At 31.2% G+C, this 18,933-nt stretch overlaps 8 protein-coding genes and 4 pseudogenes across 12 annotated transcripts, besides 1 other annotated feature; 9 read left to right on the forward strand and 3 right to left on the reverse strand.

Annotated features, from left to right (window-relative positions):
* Positions 1-77: 77 nt before the first annotated feature.
* Positions 78-886, forward strand: TVAGG3_0005170 (RNA polymerase II transcription regulator recruiting protein; the record flags this gene model as incomplete). The annotated part of the gene is made up of 1 exon (XM_001318689.2): positions 78-845. The coding sequence occupies one exon, from the start codon at positions 78-80 to the stop codon at positions 843-845; it is 768 nt and encodes a 255-aa protein (XP_001318724.1).
* Positions 887-1,214: 328 nt separating this feature from the next.
* Positions 1,215-2,381, reverse strand: TVAGG3_0005180 (uncharacterized protein; the record flags this gene model as incomplete). The annotated part of the gene is made up of 1 exon (XM_001318688.1): positions 1,215-2,381. The coding sequence occupies one exon, from the start codon at positions 2,379-2,381 to the stop codon at positions 1,215-1,217; it is 1,167 nt and encodes a 388-aa protein (XP_001318723.1).
* Positions 2,382-2,885: 504 nt separating this feature from the next.
* On the forward strand, positions 2,886-3,540 carry TVAGG3_0005190 (retrograde transport, endosome to Golgi; the record flags this gene model as incomplete). The annotated part of the gene is made up of 1 exon (XM_001318687.2): positions 2,886-3,440. The coding sequence occupies one exon, from the start codon at positions 2,886-2,888 to the stop codon at positions 3,438-3,440; it is 555 nt and encodes a 184-aa protein (XP_001318722.1).
* An 85-nt stretch (positions 3,541-3,625) lies between these two features.
* On the forward strand, positions 3,626-4,940 carry TVAGG3_0005200 (protein serine/threonine kinase protein; the record flags this gene model as incomplete). The annotated part of the gene is made up of 1 exon (XM_001318686.1): positions 3,697-4,761. The coding sequence occupies one exon, from the start codon at positions 3,697-3,699 to the stop codon at positions 4,759-4,761; it is 1,065 nt and encodes a 354-aa protein (XP_001318721.1).
* Positions 4,941-5,040: 100 nt separating this feature from the next.
* TVAGG3_0005210 (uncharacterized protein) lies at positions 5,041-7,202 on the reverse strand (the record flags this gene model as incomplete). The annotated part of the gene is made up of 1 exon (XM_001318685.1): positions 5,202-7,022. One exon carries the CDS (start codon positions 7,020-7,022, stop codon positions 5,202-5,204), a length of 1,821 nt encoding a protein of 606 aa, XP_001318720.1.
* Positions 7,203-7,311: 109 nt separating this feature from the next.
* On the reverse strand, positions 7,312-8,877 carry TVAGG3_0005220 (uncharacterized protein; the record flags this gene model as incomplete). Its single annotated transcript, XM_001318684.1, has 1 exon — positions 7,432-8,877. The coding sequence occupies one exon, from the start codon at positions 8,875-8,877 to the stop codon at positions 7,432-7,434; it is 1,446 nt and encodes a 481-aa protein (XP_001318719.1).
* Positions 8,878-9,605: 728 nt separating this feature from the next.
* On the forward strand, positions 9,606-10,341 carry TVAGG3_0005230 (RNA polymerase II transcription regulator recruiting protein; the record flags this gene model as incomplete). The annotated part of the gene is made up of 1 exon (XM_001318683.1): positions 9,609-10,067. The coding sequence occupies one exon, from the start codon at positions 9,609-9,611 to the stop codon at positions 10,065-10,067; it is 459 nt and encodes a 152-aa protein (XP_001318718.1).
* A 447-nt stretch (positions 10,342-10,788) lies between these two features.
* Positions 10,789-18,933: part of a mobile genetic element that runs on past the window's edge.
* Positions 10,859-11,978, forward strand: TVAGG3_0005250 (annotated as a pseudogene). Its single transcript has one exon. A coding segment is annotated over exon 1 (1,120 nt).
* TVAGG3_0005260 lies at positions 12,054-13,666 on the forward strand (annotated as a pseudogene). Its single transcript has one exon. A coding segment is annotated over exon 1 (1,613 nt).
* TVAGG3_0005270 lies at positions 13,961-14,996 on the forward strand (annotated as a pseudogene). Its single transcript has one exon. A coding segment is annotated over exon 1 (1,036 nt).
* TVAGG3_0005280 lies at positions 15,589-17,110 on the forward strand (annotated as a pseudogene). Its single transcript has one exon. A coding segment is annotated over exon 1 (1,522 nt).
* On the forward strand, positions 18,093-18,758 carry TVAGG3_0005290 (uncharacterized protein; the record flags this gene model as incomplete). The annotated part of the gene is made up of 1 exon (XM_051219754.1): positions 18,093-18,758. The coding sequence occupies one exon, from the start codon at positions 18,093-18,095 to the stop codon at positions 18,756-18,758; it is 666 nt and encodes a 221-aa protein (XP_051104740.1).

The raw sequence follows: 18,933 nt of genomic DNA on the forward strand, positions 1-18,933 counted from the left end.
TCATTAACACAGGATAATATTAATATTTCAATGGCAAAAAACGGTTTGTGATCGAAGACGGAGAATTTTTTTAAAAAATGAGTGAAAGTAATGCAGATTTTTTCAGCCCTTTCGAGGACACACAGAGTAACCCAGAATTTGGTATTTCTCCGACCCCGAAACAGCACGTAACAATTCCAAAAGAACCTTCATTCAAAAAAGCAAAATGGACTCCGGACGAGGATAAACTATTAATCGACAGCGTTAAACGTAATGGAATGAGTAATTGGTCTTTGGTTGCCAAAGAAGTTCCTGGAAGGACAGGAAAGCAATGTAGAGAAAGATGGACGAATCAGCTTTGTCCAGATCTAAACAAAGATAACTGGACCCCACAAGAAGATCAAATTTTACTAAAACAACAACAGATTAATGGCAATTTTTGGGCTAAGATAGCTAAATTCTTACCTGGAAGATCGCCAAATGCAATTAAAAACAGATGGTCCTGGCTCAGCAGGCATCGTATTCCCGCAATGTTTGCCGCACAGATGATGCTCCCGAGAATGACAGCAGGCCAAGCCCTGAATCCTAACATCCCCGTTCCACAGATCTATCAAACACAACAGACTGTACCTCAGGAAATTAACTGGCAGACGTCTGGAAGCCAAGATAATCGGATTCCATTCTCTGAACCGAATATCTTCTCAAATGGCTTAAGCGAAATGTCTAACGAAACAGATACTATACTAGCTGCTGATGACTTTGAATGTCACATTGGCGAAGTTGATAGTTATCCATTATCTCCTTCGAATCAATGCGATTTTGAATTAGCTGAGACTAAGCAGGATGACTCTTTCTGGGATTTCTAATTTGTTATTTTAATATTGGATTGTAATTATTAAATAGATCTATTCAACATTTCAGATTTTTTTGCTCTGAATTGAAGCATTCTGTTATTATAATGCTTGCACTAAAACTTGTAGAGTAATTTCAATATCGAAATATCCATTTAGCAACTTTTAAATCATTTCGAAATATACCATCTCAATAATTTCAAATTTAATAATAAAGTAGGGAGTATTCATCCACCACTGCTTATATCTTGCTTACTCGCAGTGTTCTTTAGTCATAAAATAAAATTGATCCAAAAAACCGTTTCTGACACTCTGATTTGACGGAAATAAAATACAAAATTCAGTCTTTAATAAATACAAATGGAAACAAATATAAACACAAAATCAAATCAACTGTAAGTCTGCCATCTGGTTCTCCAGACGCTTGTTAAGATAAGCAACTTTATGCTTGATTCTCTCTGCAGCAGTTGCAGCTTTTCCGTGTGCTCCAACAGCTGTCGAAACAGCACCAATAATATTTATCTGTTCTTGTAATGGAGTGTCTTTAATAGCAGCAGCTGCAGATATCAAAGCATTGAGTTGTGCCTGGAAATTCTCGAGTTTTTGCTTACCTTCATCGTTGAGTTCTTTATTCTTCAAATTGTAAGTTGATATCTTCTTGTTGAGTTCATCAATATCATCAAGCAAGTCATCTTCATCATCTTGAAGCTCACCAATATCTTCTTGAATTTCATCAGCCATCTGTTGATTGACATTCTCCATGAATTGGACTCTTCTCTTGAGTTCTTTCGTTAACTTATTTGCCTCACGTTGGGCTAGGATCTTATCTTGTCCTTTCTTGTTATTGAGTGATGTCATTGTCTTCTCAACACGCTTCTTTAGACGATTGAGTTTCCTTTCTAAGGAATTGGCACGTTCTTCACCTGATTTAACCATATCTTCATTTGATGATTTGAGAGATAAGTGCCTGCCAAGAATATCAGCAAGAGTCTTATCAATCATCTTATGAGCATTAGCGTTTTGCATTTGAACGCTTTCTGTAAATTTATCCCATTGCTCAGAATCTTCTTGCTGATGAAGGGTTTCTTCAGCAAAAACTTTGGCTTGCTGATCACAGAGATTTTCCCAAAGCTTGTGTATACGTTGTATATCTTTCATATGTTCTTCATCAGCTTCAGTTTCTTTAGCATGAGGTGGTGCTTTGAAAACAGCACGATCAAGTGACATAATGTATTCAGTACTTGGTACTTGTGTATGAGAAAATGGAATTAATCTATCTATTTCTTTTTGTAATTGTCTAATATGGAATCTTAACTGCGAGTTTTTAAGTTGCATATGTAAACATTCTTCTTTTGTTCTTAATATTTGAAGATGGCCTTTTCCAACCATTCTTTTTAGATATAACATTTCTTTGCATCTATCTATCAGCTTTTGATCAAGTTCTGAAGCATTTTTCCAATACTCATGCTTTTTCTCTAACTTCATAAGCATGTCTTCCTTTTCTTGAGCGAAAGCCTCTTCAGTGGCTTGAAAATAAGCATCAAAATCCATTATTTTATTTCTAAACGTGCATATTTTTCAAAAAATTAAACATATAAATTTACTAGTAAACAAGTAGTTTAGTTTGAGTTACGTGCTTTTCTCATTTATTTTCTTTGATTTTGTTGAAATTACATCTTTCAATTTGCAACCATAATGCTGAAAGCTACACAGCATTAATTCCATAAGCATTTATCTAAAACCAATTGTTTTTTCGTTCACAACATTTGAAATCATAGTTATGTTCTTGAAATGTGATCAACGAAAGTTTAGCTTCATAATTCTGGCGAGTATTAAATAACTATAATACCCTTCAGCTTTGAGATGATTTTAGCCATGTAACAATGAGAATTCTTATTAATTATGTCACCAATTGAAATAAATCTGGATAAAATATAGATTCAGAGTCCAATCTTTTACCTATACAGAAGTTTCAAAACAGATAATTGTTTTATATAACTGAATAAGTTGGATATTCCCAAGATGAAGCGACTTTACAAAAACCGCAATTGAATAATGCTGATTCTTGTTATTGGTGACCTTCACATTCCACAGAGAAAACTTAAAATCCCAGAACAATTCCTTAAGTTGATTGTTCCTGGCAAACTTGATAAAGTTATCTGCGTCGGAAATCTCACAACACCTGATCAAATGGCCTGGATTAAGTCACTTTGCAAAGATGTAACAGTCGTTTATGGTGATTATGATGAAAAAATGACAGATGTTTCAGAAAGAGCAACATTAAGTGCTGGCAGTTTTAAGATTGGCGTAATTCATGGCCACCAAGTTCTTCCATGGGGCGATCCAGAAAGACTCGGCGCTGTTGGAAGAGAAATGAATGTTGATATATTAGTTAGTGGACAGACTCACGTAGCTTCCGTTTCAACTTATGAAAATATATTATTCCTCAACCCAGGAAGCCTCACAGGCGCTTATTCTAATACTGCAACAACTTCTACACCATCATTTATGGTTCTTGATGTTAAGAAGGACCAAATGACAGTTTATCTCTATCAAATTGGACAATCTGATGATGTTGAGGTTCTCAGCTACAATCACACTCTTATTTAAACATCTTTTCAGTATACTTTCATATTAAAAATAGTTATTAATTTTTATATTTTTTTCTTATACATTTTAAACAATCTTTAATAATATACTATATCGCAAATAAAAACTTTTTTTGCATTACTGTTCTCGAACTCCTTATATTTAAAATTAATAAACAATTTGTTTAGGTAATCTTCTCTTAATATCTTTAATGAAAGGGATTCTAACAAGACATTTTCATATATATTTAATTACGTTTGATTTCGGAACATAAAATATGAGTGTTGATCAAATCGGTAACTATCATTTGTTAGAAACATCTGCAGAGGAAGGAGATTTTTATGTATCTTATCTTCTGGAAGATATTAGAACAAAAATGAAGTATACAGGATTCTTAATTCATCGGAAAAAATTATTGTATTCACCATATATCCAGAAATTGCATAAAATATTAGATATACAAGCTTCATTCGGATTTCCTATGATGCAAAACGTAATAGAAGTTATAACAGATGAAGAATTACAGCTAATTGTTTTCGATTATAAATATAAATCTCTCATGCAACTATTTACTAACGGAGAAACTCTATTCGAAACTCAAGTAAGACAAATATTTGCTGAAATGGCTATTATTGTACATCATTTACATAAAAAACACGTCGCAATTTTAGATATACAGCCAAACTCATTTTTCTTAACTCAAACAGGTATACTTAAGATAGGAGTACTCACATCAGCCGGTTTATATGAACCAAACGAATTAACAAAAGAATTACCAGGTTCAGTGAATTATGCTGCTCCAGAAGTCTTCAAAGGACCGTTTGATCCATTTGCAGCTGATATTTGGAGTTTAGGAATGACTCTTTATGCTCTTCTACTCGGAGACTGTCCAATAAATGGCCAATCAGTTGAAGAAATTCAAGAAAAGATAAAAGAAATGAAAGAAGTCAAACTTCCATCATATTTTTCACCAACAGTGACAAGTTTACTGAGACACATGCTCCAATTGAATCCAAAAGATAGAATGACAATAGAAGATGTTATGGAGCATCCTTTCGTTACTTCGACAATTGTAACAAAGTCTATTATGCTTAAGAATGATCTCGAGAAAACTGCGAGTAGAATTCTTCAATACGCATCGATGAAATCAATCAAATGCAGGAAAATAAGAGAAAATCTTTATTCATTTAACTTTACTTCAGGAAGTGTGTTTAGATCACAAATACGTCTTGAAACCGAGGATTCAAACCCTGTTCTGAGATTAGACGTATTTGTTTGCGAAAATCAAGCTGATCTAAACGATCTTATTGATGCATTCCAATATTTACTCGGAACAAAGTAATTTCTTAATAAAAAAATTATGTGTTTATTTCGTTTTTGGAAATATAAATTTACTTATTTTTTGCGGTCTATAAATTTCCTTTTTACATGGTGATAGATTTACTTTCAATCAGTATAAGTTTGTTAATTATATAGATGAGCCCATATGAGTACAGATTGCAATAAGATGTTTCCTATAATTCCTTTGATATGACTTGGAATTTGAAAATTAAACCATCACATATTTTGTGAGCTCTGCCAAGACCGAGAATGAATACATATGGATCCTTATGATAGAAGTGAATTACTTATATTTCTTTTGACCAAATTTGTTCATATTTCCTAATTGATCTCATATCTTGCATTAGCATTTAACATTGTTAGATAATTATTCTCTTAAAAAACACAAGATAAAAACGAAGAATACATTTAAAACAAATAGATAAAAAGATAAAAATAAAATTAAAATACAGATGATGCCCAAGAGATGTTCATATAGATCTCTTCGATAAGGCTTGCTTCACTTGGAGCAGAAGAATTTAATCTTTGGATCCAGCAGCTTATTTTGTTAGCGGCATCTTGAACATCGCTCAGAGCTTTTGGAGAATCAGGGAAAGCTTTGAGGAAACTTGTTGCAGCCCTTAAATTAGAAAGCAATATATCGTAGTGCTCTCTTTCAGTTGTAATCCATCTCTCAATTGCAGAAGATTTAGCAAATTGCTTTTGTCCATTTCTATCGGCAAACGAATCTAACGTCGACAGCCACTTATTTGAAGAGCTTGCGGCTGCTTCTGTGAACGCTTTTTGAGCTTCAAGTAATTTCTTATCTGTTTCGTAGACTTCCATATCGAGTTTGTCAAGTTCGTATATACCATAGAAGAAAGAATCGGCTGACACATGTTGCTTCCTGTCTTTCTCGCATTTTTGTTTCAATTTCTCATATTCCATTTTTTGTTTCTTTATAGAATCGGCCAAGGCTTCGGCAACATCCAGAGGATTTTGTCCTGGTAATATTGGGCCAGGAACCTGTCTGTCAATCTTCTGAATTGCCTGACGAATATTAACAAGCTCAGAATCATGGGATTTATGCATTGCCAGCTTGTCTGCTCTGTATTTCTTCAGTTTCTGTTCGATATCGGCCATTTGCTTTTCGACATCGTATGCATTATTTTCTGAATTTGATTCTTGAGGTCGAACCATGCCCAAACGGGTTCTAGCGTCATCCAAACGGAAGGCAGCCATCTGTAGAAGCCTGTGCTCTTCCATTAATCTCAAAATTCTGTCTGCAGCAGGTATTTTCATTCCTTTTTGTTTCATTTGAGCGACAACTCTATGTGCATTGGTATGAACTGACTTAAAAATGGAATCAACTCTGTTGGAGATCTTTAATGAGTCAACTTCGAAGAGATTCGTGTTAATATTGTCATCAATTAAATCTTCTACGAATCTGACCATTGTTTTGAATGTAACATTAACGTATCTGCTTAAATCAGATGTAAACAACGTCAAACTTTCTCCTTCGCTGTCCAAAATGTAAGCTGCTTCTTTCCACAGTTTTTGTACGTCAAAGAGCAACCATTGGCCATGAGCGAAGTCGTATACCCATACATTATGTGCCATGACAGCGAAAAATCTGTTATCCATGACAAATGTCTTAATAGCAGTAAAATTCTTTTGTGCGCTACTTGATTCGATTGTATTCATGCGGCCATCTCTTATATTGAGTAATATGAGATTTGTGTCTTGCGATTCGAGCGAATTAAAATTGCCGATAATTCCGACTTGATCTCCTGTTACGTGGCAGCAAGATGAGTTAATCGAAACGAGAGGGTTGAGAGGAACGACAAATGTTGTTGCCCATGTATTCATGTTGAAAATGCAGACTTGGTTGAGAGGTTCTTCAGCAGTTCCGCATGCGATGCAAATACTCTCTAAATGTTCAATCCAGCATGATGAATGGTAAGCTCTTGGTGGCATATCGTTAATAATCGGAATAACTGTAGGATTCGTGAATAAATACATTGTATTTGTGTATTTTCTGTTTTGTTGACCTCCAAAAAACACGACACCTTTTGGAGTTACTGTAACAGACATGCCGTCATAGAATATCATATTTAATTGTAATTCTTGCCAAAAATGAAGATAAGAATCGAGTGCATAAAGTTTATCTTCGAGAATTGCATAATAAACATTATCATAGAAGAAAAGATTAGGTACTACATCTTTTTTTGATTCGAGTATCTCGCTCATTCCATTTGCTGTAATTACTTTTCCAAGAGTCATAATAAAGTGTCACTTTTTATTATAAAATCTCTCATTTTGGACTTTCTCCATCCAATCACATCAATATTTTCAGTTGTACTATCATAAACATGAGCACATAACTTAATGCTACCATATAAACACACTAGAAACACATTTTATTCATCTTTCTATCTCCAAAATTGTTTTGATGCATATGAGTGAAGTAAATCTCATAAGCAATATTATATCTACACCTCCATCAATATATTATTCCATAGATATAGATATTAAAAACGAAAAATATTTTGATAAATTATTTAAATTAAGACTTACACTATGCAAATATGTCTTGAATTTATATTAGATTTTGTAGACTAGACTATAATAATATCAACAAATAAATTTATTAAACAAAATTTTAAAAAACAAACATTATTATTCAATAATATTACTCTTCTTGGACAAGTCCAAGAGCTACAGCAAGAACATTAGCGAAATGCTGTTGTCCAGATTCTCTTTCCAAATTAGTTACTTCAACGCCATTAATAACGTTGATAGAAGGCATTATATAGGCAACAAAAGGTCTAAACAGTTTCATTTTCGCAGCCAAGTTACCATCAATACTAAGGATTGTAACTGTATCAAAGAATCTAAGGAATAAAAGGTCCTTGAACGTATTTAGCATATTGTGGTTGAGCGTTAGCATAACAGGCTGCTGCTTGGCAAGCTCTACAATGTTGTTCAAATTGGCAGAACCGTGTTGAAGTGGAGTATAAATTAAGGTTATTCCTCGGAACGGTTTATTTGAATATTCATTTGAAGATAGAGGTCCGTAAACAGTTAGTATTCTATTTTTATCTATGTTTGCGTATGTTTTGATGGTTCGTGACTGATATTCGACAGTTCTGTATCTTTGATTTTTTTCTCTTGATCTTGCAAGCCAAATAGACACGATATCCTGTGGAGTTTCTTCTTGTTGTACTGTTGTGGATTTAACATGCTTGAATTGGGTACGAATTTCTGAAATTAATGCGTATGGAACAAATTGTTGTTGTTTATTGGCTCTAGCAACACGATCGTTGTGAATTGCCTTCTCTCCTTCAGTTAAAACACGTTTGTTTATAGAAACAATTGTTTTAACAACAGAAACAACGTAAGATTCCCAAAATTGTTCAAGATTGTTTCCGCTTGCAGAAAAATGCTGTAGTTTTGGTATTTTTTCGACAAATTGTACAGAATCAAAATGATTATTAGAAACATCTAGTCTGGAAAGGTTATCAGCTTCATAAACATTTAATTCTGTCAATTCGTTATTTTGAAGAGAAATTTCGACAAGAGATTTGGAAGAAATAGTGAATTCTCTAAGCTGGTTGAAAGATAAGTTTAAAGTAACAAGATTTGGACAAATTTCTGTGTTAAATTCTGTAAGTTTGTTTTGACTGAGATTTAATATCTGCAAATTAGATAATATGCAAGTTGAAGCAAGTTCTGTTATTGCATTTGATGCTAATATCAAAGCTTTAAGATTTATTGGTGGATCAATTTGAGCAACTTCCATAATATTATATGACGCATCAATAATTTCAAGTGTAGGATGCTGTTCGATTGGAACTAAATTCTTGATTGAATTCTTTGAAATAAATAATGCTTTAACTCCAGTGGGAATGATTGGTATTATATTTAATCCTTTTCCAACTAACTGTATTACTTTAGGAATGGTCTTGTCTGGTATGTGAATACTTGGTACGCCTGCATCTGCATAAATCATACAATTTGTAGGGTTTTGGATAGCGCTGACTATAGAATTCTCTTGCCCTGATATATCATCCATAAGAAACGGATTATCTTCTATAGCATATTTCTGGCCAAAAGGGGAGGGTTTAAAAGGTTTCATTATTTTATTAAAAATATTTTTTCTTTACGTATAAAAATTTTAATTTGATGGGCCCTCAGTACATGTGAATTTTAATTCCTTCAATTTTTTCTTTCAAGTTGAAATAACGTATTTTGAAAATTGCTTTTTTTACTGCTTTGATTAGGCACATATTATTATAAGTATATTATCACATTTTTCAATCAAGGAAAAATCATTCAGGGTTCAGACCGACCACCTATCTCCTCTCAAAATTTTCAACTTTGGAAGGTCATATCTTGGCGAATACGAGGTTTTCAATCCGAATTACCGGTACATTATCTCTCCTTATAATATATAGTATTTAAAAATGCCTCAAAGCGAAGTCTTTATCGATGAATAAAAAAATCAAATAAGGAATTATGAACTCATTTTCATGGTTATGGCTCCAAAAAATACAATATCTAAATTTAGAATGACTGATTTGAGATAACGAATTTGATGGAATATCCATTCATTAATGATTATCCATAAACCTAATTTTTTTGCCAAATTCTATTCAACAATGAATATGTTACAAAAATGCATGAACATATTATAATGAAAATTTATCTCAGAAATATTTTTGAATTCAATATTTAATTTCTTATTATTAATGATGAATTTTATTCGATAATGAAAAATTTTAGTAGGAAACTTTTTTCTTCAATTTTTTTGAATAGAAAAATTTTTCATTAAATTCAATATTTTATTATATCAAATACACTTCGTTGATGCTTAGGAGAGGTAAATTTACAAAAGAGGAAGATCAAGCAATCATTGACCATGCTGCTAAGAACAAAGGTGGCAATTGGCCAGAACTTGCAAAAATTCTGCACCGAAATCAAAATTCGTTGAGTGAACGATGGAGAAATTACTTGAAACCAGGTCTAAACAAAAACGCTTGGAATGAGGAGGAAGATAAATTGCTAATTAATCTTTACAGACAATATGGGCCAAAGTGGAGCCGAATTGCCAAGTTCTTCTCAGGAAGAACAAACGTTAACTGCAAGAACAGATGGGCAGTAATTGGAAAACACCCTCCTTCAATAGCTACAGAATCAAATGAGAATCAACCTTTGAAACAAAATGATGGTATTGCTGAAATTGGACAAGATAAAGAATTCGCTTCTATATTTGATGGAATAATTGAGGATGATTTTCTATTGGCAATGAGTTTTGATTCTCATTAGTAATTTCAATTTTCAAACATTCCAGATAGTGTTTTCATTGATTTCTGCAAAAAAGGGTGAATTTATCATATTAGATTAGATTATTTTGAAGAACAAATTGCAATCGAAAATATATTAATAAGATGATTATATTGACTTCAGAACCCATACAACGATTTGCATTTTTTATGAGCATTTAGCCATATGATATCTTTATGTTGAATCCTATCATTTTGGTGCTAGAATAATTACAACATATATCGGCATCTTGTTTAAACATTTCATTAGACTAAAGCTCATGATTTTATTAACTTATTTTTCCTACACAGCTTTGCACTAGATCAAGAGTAGTATTTATAATATAATTAATTCTACTTGTGTTATATGAAAATGATATTCTATTCTGTCTATTATGGCACACCCATGGTTGAACCTATATTAACATTTTATAGGATAAAATACATTCAAGTAATCAAATAGCATCAAATATTGGAGATTGTAATTAATACATGAATAAATGTGAAAACCATACTCTGTGATTTCATTTTTGCAATGCTATCTTATTTCACTGTATCTATATATTTAATAGTAGTATATGTGTATGGGTTGTGTGACTTTTTTTGTAAACGTAAGAATTCATACAATATTGAACGATTTTGTATCATTTTTTCTAACATATGAAGTAAAAAATGTATGATTCTTACAGTTTTTATTCTTACGTTTTTGAATAAATCAAGATTTTAAAATTGACTTCTTACGTAAAATTAAAACTAAGTTATGTTTATTTTTTTATTTTTTTTATTTAATGATAAATGAGTATAACAACTAATTCATTGAAATCTTTAAAGTTCACTAATTCAGAATTAGAAAATATTTTAGAAAATTTGGAGACGGTTTTATCCAACATATATGCAGAATGTGAAAGAGTTTTCCAGATTGTTGAATGAATTTAAATATAACGGACCAATTACTAAAAAGGCTATAATGAGATTTTATATCCCAAAAAAGTTGAAAAACAGGAAAAATATTCCTCTTTATGGTCCAGAGAGCCTTGAAACACCTCCTGAATATTTTGAAGAAAAAATTAAACAAGATGAATATTATAACGATGAGATTGAGAAATTGGAAAAAATAAGAGATGAAATAGATGAAAAAATTAAGGAATTAAGAGAAGTTGAAAATGAAGTAGAGGGTTTAATGAATATCCCAGCTTCAGAATCAGCAGTTCAGAAATCTCATGAAGAAAGATATAAAAATTACTTTTTGGAATTACTTAAAAATTTATTAGATGGCGAAATAGATGAAACACTTTCAGAAGAAGGCACAAAATTTATTCATAAACATAAGTTACAATTTATTGACGATGGAGATTATTCATGTATATTACTTTCACCTCCTCTTGATTCTGAAAAATTCAAAAAAGCACTGAAAAATGTAACATATGCAACTAATACGATTAAGAAAGAAGACCATGATATTTACACAAATTATTATTTAAATAAATGTACAGGTGTTGATAAAGTTTTTGATTTGTTAGATAAAATATCAAAAGAAACAATTGGAACCTATAAAATTTTATGTGATTGTGGTTTCATTATTGAAGATACCAATAATGTTTCATATGAAAGAACAGCACCGAAGGAAGACGAAGTTGAAAGGTCTATACCATTCGTTATTAAGAATATAAAAGATATGAAAACGTATAAGCATTATATTTATTCATTTATTTCAGAAAAAATGGAAGCAACCCATAAAACATCATCTCATCATTTTATAGCTATTCATACATTCCTTTTCAAAGTTGTGAAATTAAATAAGACAGGAATTAGATTTAATGTATCAGGGTACACATTCTTGAGTAAATTAAAATGTATTCGTCACGTCGCAGATGATAAAAATTTATGTGTTCTTAATTCATTTTATGGACTTTAGCCCTGGACTCTCTGAGTCTCGGACTTTAAAAAAAATAAACTTTATTTTTATTTTTTAATTTTTATTCTTACATAAATGAACAAAAATGGAACAGCTAAAATGAATGATAATCAAATAAGAGCCGAAGGTAGAAGGTTATTTAAACGCTTCTATAACATTCCTGATGGTGTTAATCCTAAAACTCGTAGAAGTTATTTAAATGAAGCCATAGATGTATATGAAGGATTTGACATTTCATCAGAAAGTGAGAGGTTAGCAAGAATGTTAAATGTTAATATTGATTTCTATTATTGTGATCCTCAACCAGAAGACGTAGACATTAACAAGGTAGACTTTCCATTAGTGGATTCAATAATGATAGATCCAGAATTTGAAACAATAAATATTTTATTAACACAGAGTCCATGTGGAAAACTTCACGCTGACAGAATAACAGACGTTGAAGCACTCACCGGCTATAGAGTTTGTCCATATTGTAAAGAAGAAGTTTATTCTATCCGTGATGATCCAGAAAGGAAAAACCAAAGAAGATTTTTAAAACATTGTGAGAAATGTAAAGAAAATAATGGAAGATTAATTCAAGACGTTCAATTGCAAAACACACAACAACCATATGCACCACATATTACGAAACAGAAGATATATCAATGGCTATTAGCACATAATTTGCAGGAATATTATAAACCAACAAGATATTATATTACTTTTGACTTCGAAACATTAGAGACTAAAGAAGAATTACAACTTTCTGAGTGTGCAACTTTAAACGCTTACTTAAAACCATTCATGGTATCATCAACGGTTAAATTAAACGATAAAACATATACGAGGAATTTTTGCTTAACTTCGAGTGATTCTTTTATTTCTGATTGGATTGAGTTTTTATTTTCAACCTGTTCATTAGTTGCTAAATCAAATATTGAACAATATGAAGAATTAATGAAGTCGCAAACGGACCAAACGGCGGGGACTTTGTCTACATTAAATGAAAAACAGAAGGAAGCATTTAAAGAGCTTTTAGATGAAGAATTTAATAAAGTGAATATCATTGGTTTTAATTCGGGAAAGTTTGATTTAAATTTAATTCTTCGTGATTTAAACACTGCAAAATGGAAGATAAAATCAATGCTGGGTTCTTCTTCTCAATTTAAGCAAATCATTGTAAAGAAAACAAACGTTCCATATGAATTGAGATTTATTGACATCAGAAATTATATAGCGGGTGGGACATTAGACCAATTCACTCAAGATTTCGGAAATAATAAAACACGTGTTAAATCCTTTTTCCCTTATCAATTCATCACGTGGGAAAATTACGAAGAAGAATTATATAAAGTGGAACCATTCACGAAAGATTCATTTTATTCAGCATTAACTCAAGAAACTATATCAGATAGTGATTATCAAATATATCTCAATGATGCTAAAAACTTTAAGAATAGATTAGAATATTTTATTCATTATTGCAATAAAGATGTTGAAATTATGATTGACCCAATTGATAAAATTATTGAAGAAACATTTGTTTATAAAATTGATATGCTTCATAATCTTTCTTTATCATCGAATGCTTCAATGATTCGTTACGCTTTAGCATATAAAGACTTTAATCCTAATGAAAAATATCCTGAGGAAGAGATAGAATCAAGTTTTGAATTAACGAAAAAGTATTGGAAATATAAAATTGAATCATATAAGGAAACAAGATAAAAAGCAGAAAGGGATACTAAAAATAATGTTTCAATGGATGATTTTCAATACTATCACGATTTAATCCTTTCATCTAAATGCAAAATGTGTGGTAAACGTTTACATATGCAAATAAACCAACATTGGATAGAATCGATAATGAAAAACCACATACCAAAGAAAATTGTCAGTTAATGTGTTGTTATTGCAATGTCGTAAAATCAAATAAAGATGAAGATGTTCAACGTTTAAGAATCAATTTAAGAAATTACGCATTAAAAAATAATTTACCAATGACTTTAGATTCAGTTGAAGCTTATCACATTCTCCGTAATGGAATTACTGGTGGTCTATCAAATGTTCAACATAGAGTAAATCTTAAAGGAATCACGCACATTAATAAACTTTCATATAATCCAGAAACTAAAACTGTATCAAATGAGGACACCACCAACATTATGACTCATTTCGTTGGTGTTGATTTTAATTCATTATATCCTTCATCATTTTCATCTAATCCTCATGATTTCATTCAATATACTGACCATAAAATGTATATGCCGGGAAGATTGAATGGTGTTATCATTTGTGATACAGCAACAAAGAAAGCAAAAGCACTGGGAATAATTAAGAAGAAAAATACTTTATTCGTGGCTGAAGTAAAGGGTCACATTGATGAAAAATACATTAATGATTACATAAACTTTTTACCGATAATAAGAAACTTAGATATTATCACAGATGAAAAAACAATTGGCAGTTTTATGTATAATTCCATGAAATCAAACAATCTACCAGTTGACCAGAAACAGAGAAAATTAACTCAGTTAGCATCAACACACAACCAATATCAACCATTTTCTTCTTATTATCTTTGGTATCTAATAGACAGATTTCATTTTATCATTGATGATATTCAATCAATTTTAACATTTACTAAAAACACTTGTTTTAATGAATTTGCGAACAAATTTATGAACGAAAGACAAAAGGCTGAATTAGAAGGAAATAAAGGAAAAAGTTTATTTTGCAAGATTTCACTTAATGGATCATATGGTTACGATGCAATGAATACACAAAATTACGCAAAGACTAAAATAATGAATGCACAGAAGTCACGCGTTGCATGTATGTCAAATAAGTTTAAAAACATAAGAGAAATAGGTGAGGATACATATCAAGTGATGCTTAAAGATAGATTTTATAGATGTGAAACATGTTTACAAGAGGCATTCTTCACTTTAGATAATGCTAAATACTGGTATTTGGTTTTCATTTATGATTTTATGTATAAATGCATGGATGTTAATCGTTTTCATTTCATTGAAGGTGATACTGATTCATCTTATTGGGCAATCGCTGGCGACCAAATCTTCCTAACACTCAAGCATTTCAAGCAATTGTTACGATAAACAATTTTATGATAAAAACATTTTCAAATTCGCACCATTTGATTTCTTCTGTTTTGATGAGAAATTTAAACCTAAATTAAAGAATAAAGCTGAAGAAAAAGCACATGAGAAGAAGTTATTGGGTTTAGCAATTGAGAAACAAGGTGATAACATGGTTGCTTTATGTCCTAAGTGTTATACATCATTCAATGGTTCAATTGATGGAAGTGATTTTAAAAAGATTGCACAAAAAATGAAAGGTGTTAGTTTAAGACAAAATAAACAATTAACACCTAAAAATTATTTGGATATAATAAATGATAAATTGATATTTGATGGTCAGAATATTAATTTACAACTTAAAAATGGGTCAATGACTCGCTTAACAATTGGTAAGACTGCATTAACAGGAGCACACACTAAGGCTGTATGTTGTGAAAATGGATGTTGTATGCCATTTATTTAATGAAATGCCACAGAAGAGACAAAGAGGTGGGCACCCTTAAAACATTGATTTTATTTTTATATAAATGGATAACACAGATTTAAAAAATTTAATTGCTGATTTAGTACTTAATCAAAAATTTCTTAGTTATTATGAATTAAAATCATATCTCCAAAAACATAATAACAATATAACGGGTGATGATATGGAATATTATTATCCATATTATAAAAATGAAATTTTGAAATATCATAATAAAATAATTTCTGAAATTAAAGACAAAATTAAAAATAATGAATATTCAAAGGGAAAAACTAAATCACAACTTAAACAGTTGAAAGATTTCAAAAATAAAGTATTAACAGAAGAAGATATTGATGAATTATATAAATTATATAATCCTGAGCCACAAAAACCAAAGCCAAAGGAACAAAAACAAAAGGAACAAAACACCCATGTCCTTCAGACCATAAATGATGCACAAGCTTTAATTTATGATTCATTAGTTAAACCATATTCAGCCCGACTTTTAAATGAAGATCAACTTTTGGAATTCATCCTTCAACATAAACTCGAAGCGGAAAGTATATCAAACCTTTATATACAGCATATTTAAAACAAATGAATAGAATACATCCAGAATTAATGAAGGGGGAATGAAATCCAAAATCAAAGCAGATAAAATTAAACCACTTGCAACCCCAAAACCTCCAACAGTAGTACCTCCTCCTTCAGTTAATCCTTCATCATTCACTTTATTATATCCATTTCAAACATTTAAGAAGCAAAAAGATTTTAAAAAGGATTTCAAGATATTAAATAAACCAATTGACCCAAAAATTCAACCGTTAAAGGAAAAATTTAGTCGCCCTTCATTTGCACCATATCCATATTCATACGAAATCGATCATTTAGAATATTCAAAAGGAAACGTTACTTATTTATTTGCCATTAACATTAACACTAGATATTTATATTGCATTCCAGTGAAAGGGAAAACAGAACAGGAAACAAGAAGAGCTATTCAATACTTACTAGATCATGAAAGAGTAGATAATATCAGGGGTGATGGTGATAAAGGATTTCAGGCAGCTATGACTCATTATTTTCCACAAATTAATTTTTACTTCTCATCCTCTCCATATACGTTTCATAATAAAATAGTTGATGCAGTAATGAGAACTCTTAGAGATGCGTTAGGGGTTAACGGTCAGATATACTGGGATGGAAATCATGACTCCATCATACAGCAGTTAGTATATTATTACAATAATACATGGCATAGAACTATAAACATGAAACCAGTGGAAATGAAAAATGATATTTCAAAAGAATGGGAATATATTAGAAAGCAAATGGAAAGGTTGAATGATGTTAAACGTGAACAAATTAATTCGGGGCTCATGAATTTTAAACAAGGGGATAAAGTTTTGATTCATCTCGATTATGGAAAAACTGATAAATCAATGACAAAAAGAAGACGAAGATTTGACACAATAGCTGAATTTGTTAGATATATTAACGGTAATGTATTAGTTGAAGTTGACAATAAATTAATAGAAATTCCGATTTATTTTATTACTCCATTATATTTAAATAATATTTAATTTTTTTATTTCGTAAGAAATGAGTGACAACGAAGCAGCCAAGAGTCCAGACGATGAATATAAAAAGAAACTAAACAGAATTAAATCAAAAATATGCTATTACAAAAAGAAGCCACAATGTGATGGAACTGAAAACGATGAAGAAATAATCGAAAAATTAGAAACTTACCGTTCAATCCTTAAACTGAGTGAAGCAAAAATAAAAGAATTTAATAGAATAAATAAATTGATTGGAAGAGATGAATTTAATAAAGATGAATTTTTAAACTCAATCAAAATTTAATTTTTATTCCTCTTTGACAACATCTCTCTTTCCATCATTACTGCATAACCGCATTTTCTCAATTTTAGTGGTTTGTTATTTTTAACATGTTCTTGCATCATTTTTATCATTTCCTCCCTTGTTATGATTCGTGGTAAATTTTGAGCTTGTGGGGTATCCATTTATGATAAAAATAAAAATTTAAATTATGCCGTTCTAAAGTTTGTGACAACATGACATTTTGACAACAACACAGGAGGAAAGCAGTTATGAATTATTTTTGAAGAACTGAAGGTGCTACCATGTTACCATGTGCTACCAGGTCATTTAACTTCTCTGAAAAAGTGTGACAACATGACATTTTGACAACAACACAGGAGGAAAGCAGTTATGAATTATTTTTGAAGAACTGAAGGTGCTACCATGTTACCATGTGCTACCAGGTCATTTAACTTCTCTGAAAAAGTGTGACAACATGACATTTTGACAACAACACAGGAGGAAAGCAGTTATGAATTATTTTTGAAGAACTGAAGGTGCTACCATGTTACCATGTGCTACCAGGTCATTTAACTTCTCTGAAAAAGTGTGACAACATGACATTTTGACAACAACACAGGAAATGATTTGTCATGACTTCATCGGAATGAGTGTAAATGACCCAAAAATAAAGTTAGTTTTAAAATTATTTTTATTTTTTATTTGTATGTAAGAACAGAAATGTCAGTCGAAGCAAAAACATTCACTAACAAATCTAATGGCGAAACATTCACAAAAGGCACTTATAACGGTATTGAAGTCTTACGTAGAGACAAGGATGGTTACATTAATGCAACAAAGATGGCAAGAGAAGCAGGAAAGTTAAACCATTTAAACAGATTTCTCAATAGTGCTAAAATACAGAAAATTCTTGAGTTTTGGATGAACGAATACGGTGGAGCCAAAAGTGGCTCGACCTCAAAACAAGCATTTTATGAGCTTACTAAGGGTGTTATAAATGAATTCAAAGGTATTTACATACATCCTGACCTCGTTCATTTTGTTGCTGAATGGTGCTCTGTAAAGTATGCATTTTATGTCAAAGATATTATGGACTCCATAGACAAGAAAGTTCATGAGAAATTAGATGAAGAAGAACTTGAAGATACAGTAGAGAATGCTAAACCTTTGTTTGAAGAAGAAGTTGGAAAAATGTGCGAAAAACAATTAGAACATGAACGTGAGTTATGTTATGGTTATAGAGATTCTCCATACGAACTAGACCAATGGGAACAAGAAAATTTAAAGAGAGAATTTAGAGAATATGAACTCGCTAAGATAGCATTAGAAGCTGCAGAAAAGAAGTTAAAAGCTTGGGGTTGTTTTGTACAAAAATATTGTGAGTAAATGAACCATTTATTTTTATTGAATTCACCAAAAATAATTTTTAGGGTAGATGGTTAGATCTAACCTCATTTCTAACCTCATGACATTTTGACAACAACACAGGAGAAAGGCAGTTATGAATTATTTTTGAAGAACTGAAGGTGCTACCATGTTACCATGTGCTACCAGGTCATTT

This window comes from Trichomonas vaginalis, chromosome IV (assembly GCF_026262505.1).
Source record: "Trichomonas vaginalis G3 chromosome IV, whole genome shotgun sequence".
NCBI classification, from domain to species: Eukaryota; Parabasalia; order Trichomonadida; family Trichomonadidae; genus Trichomonas; species Trichomonas vaginalis.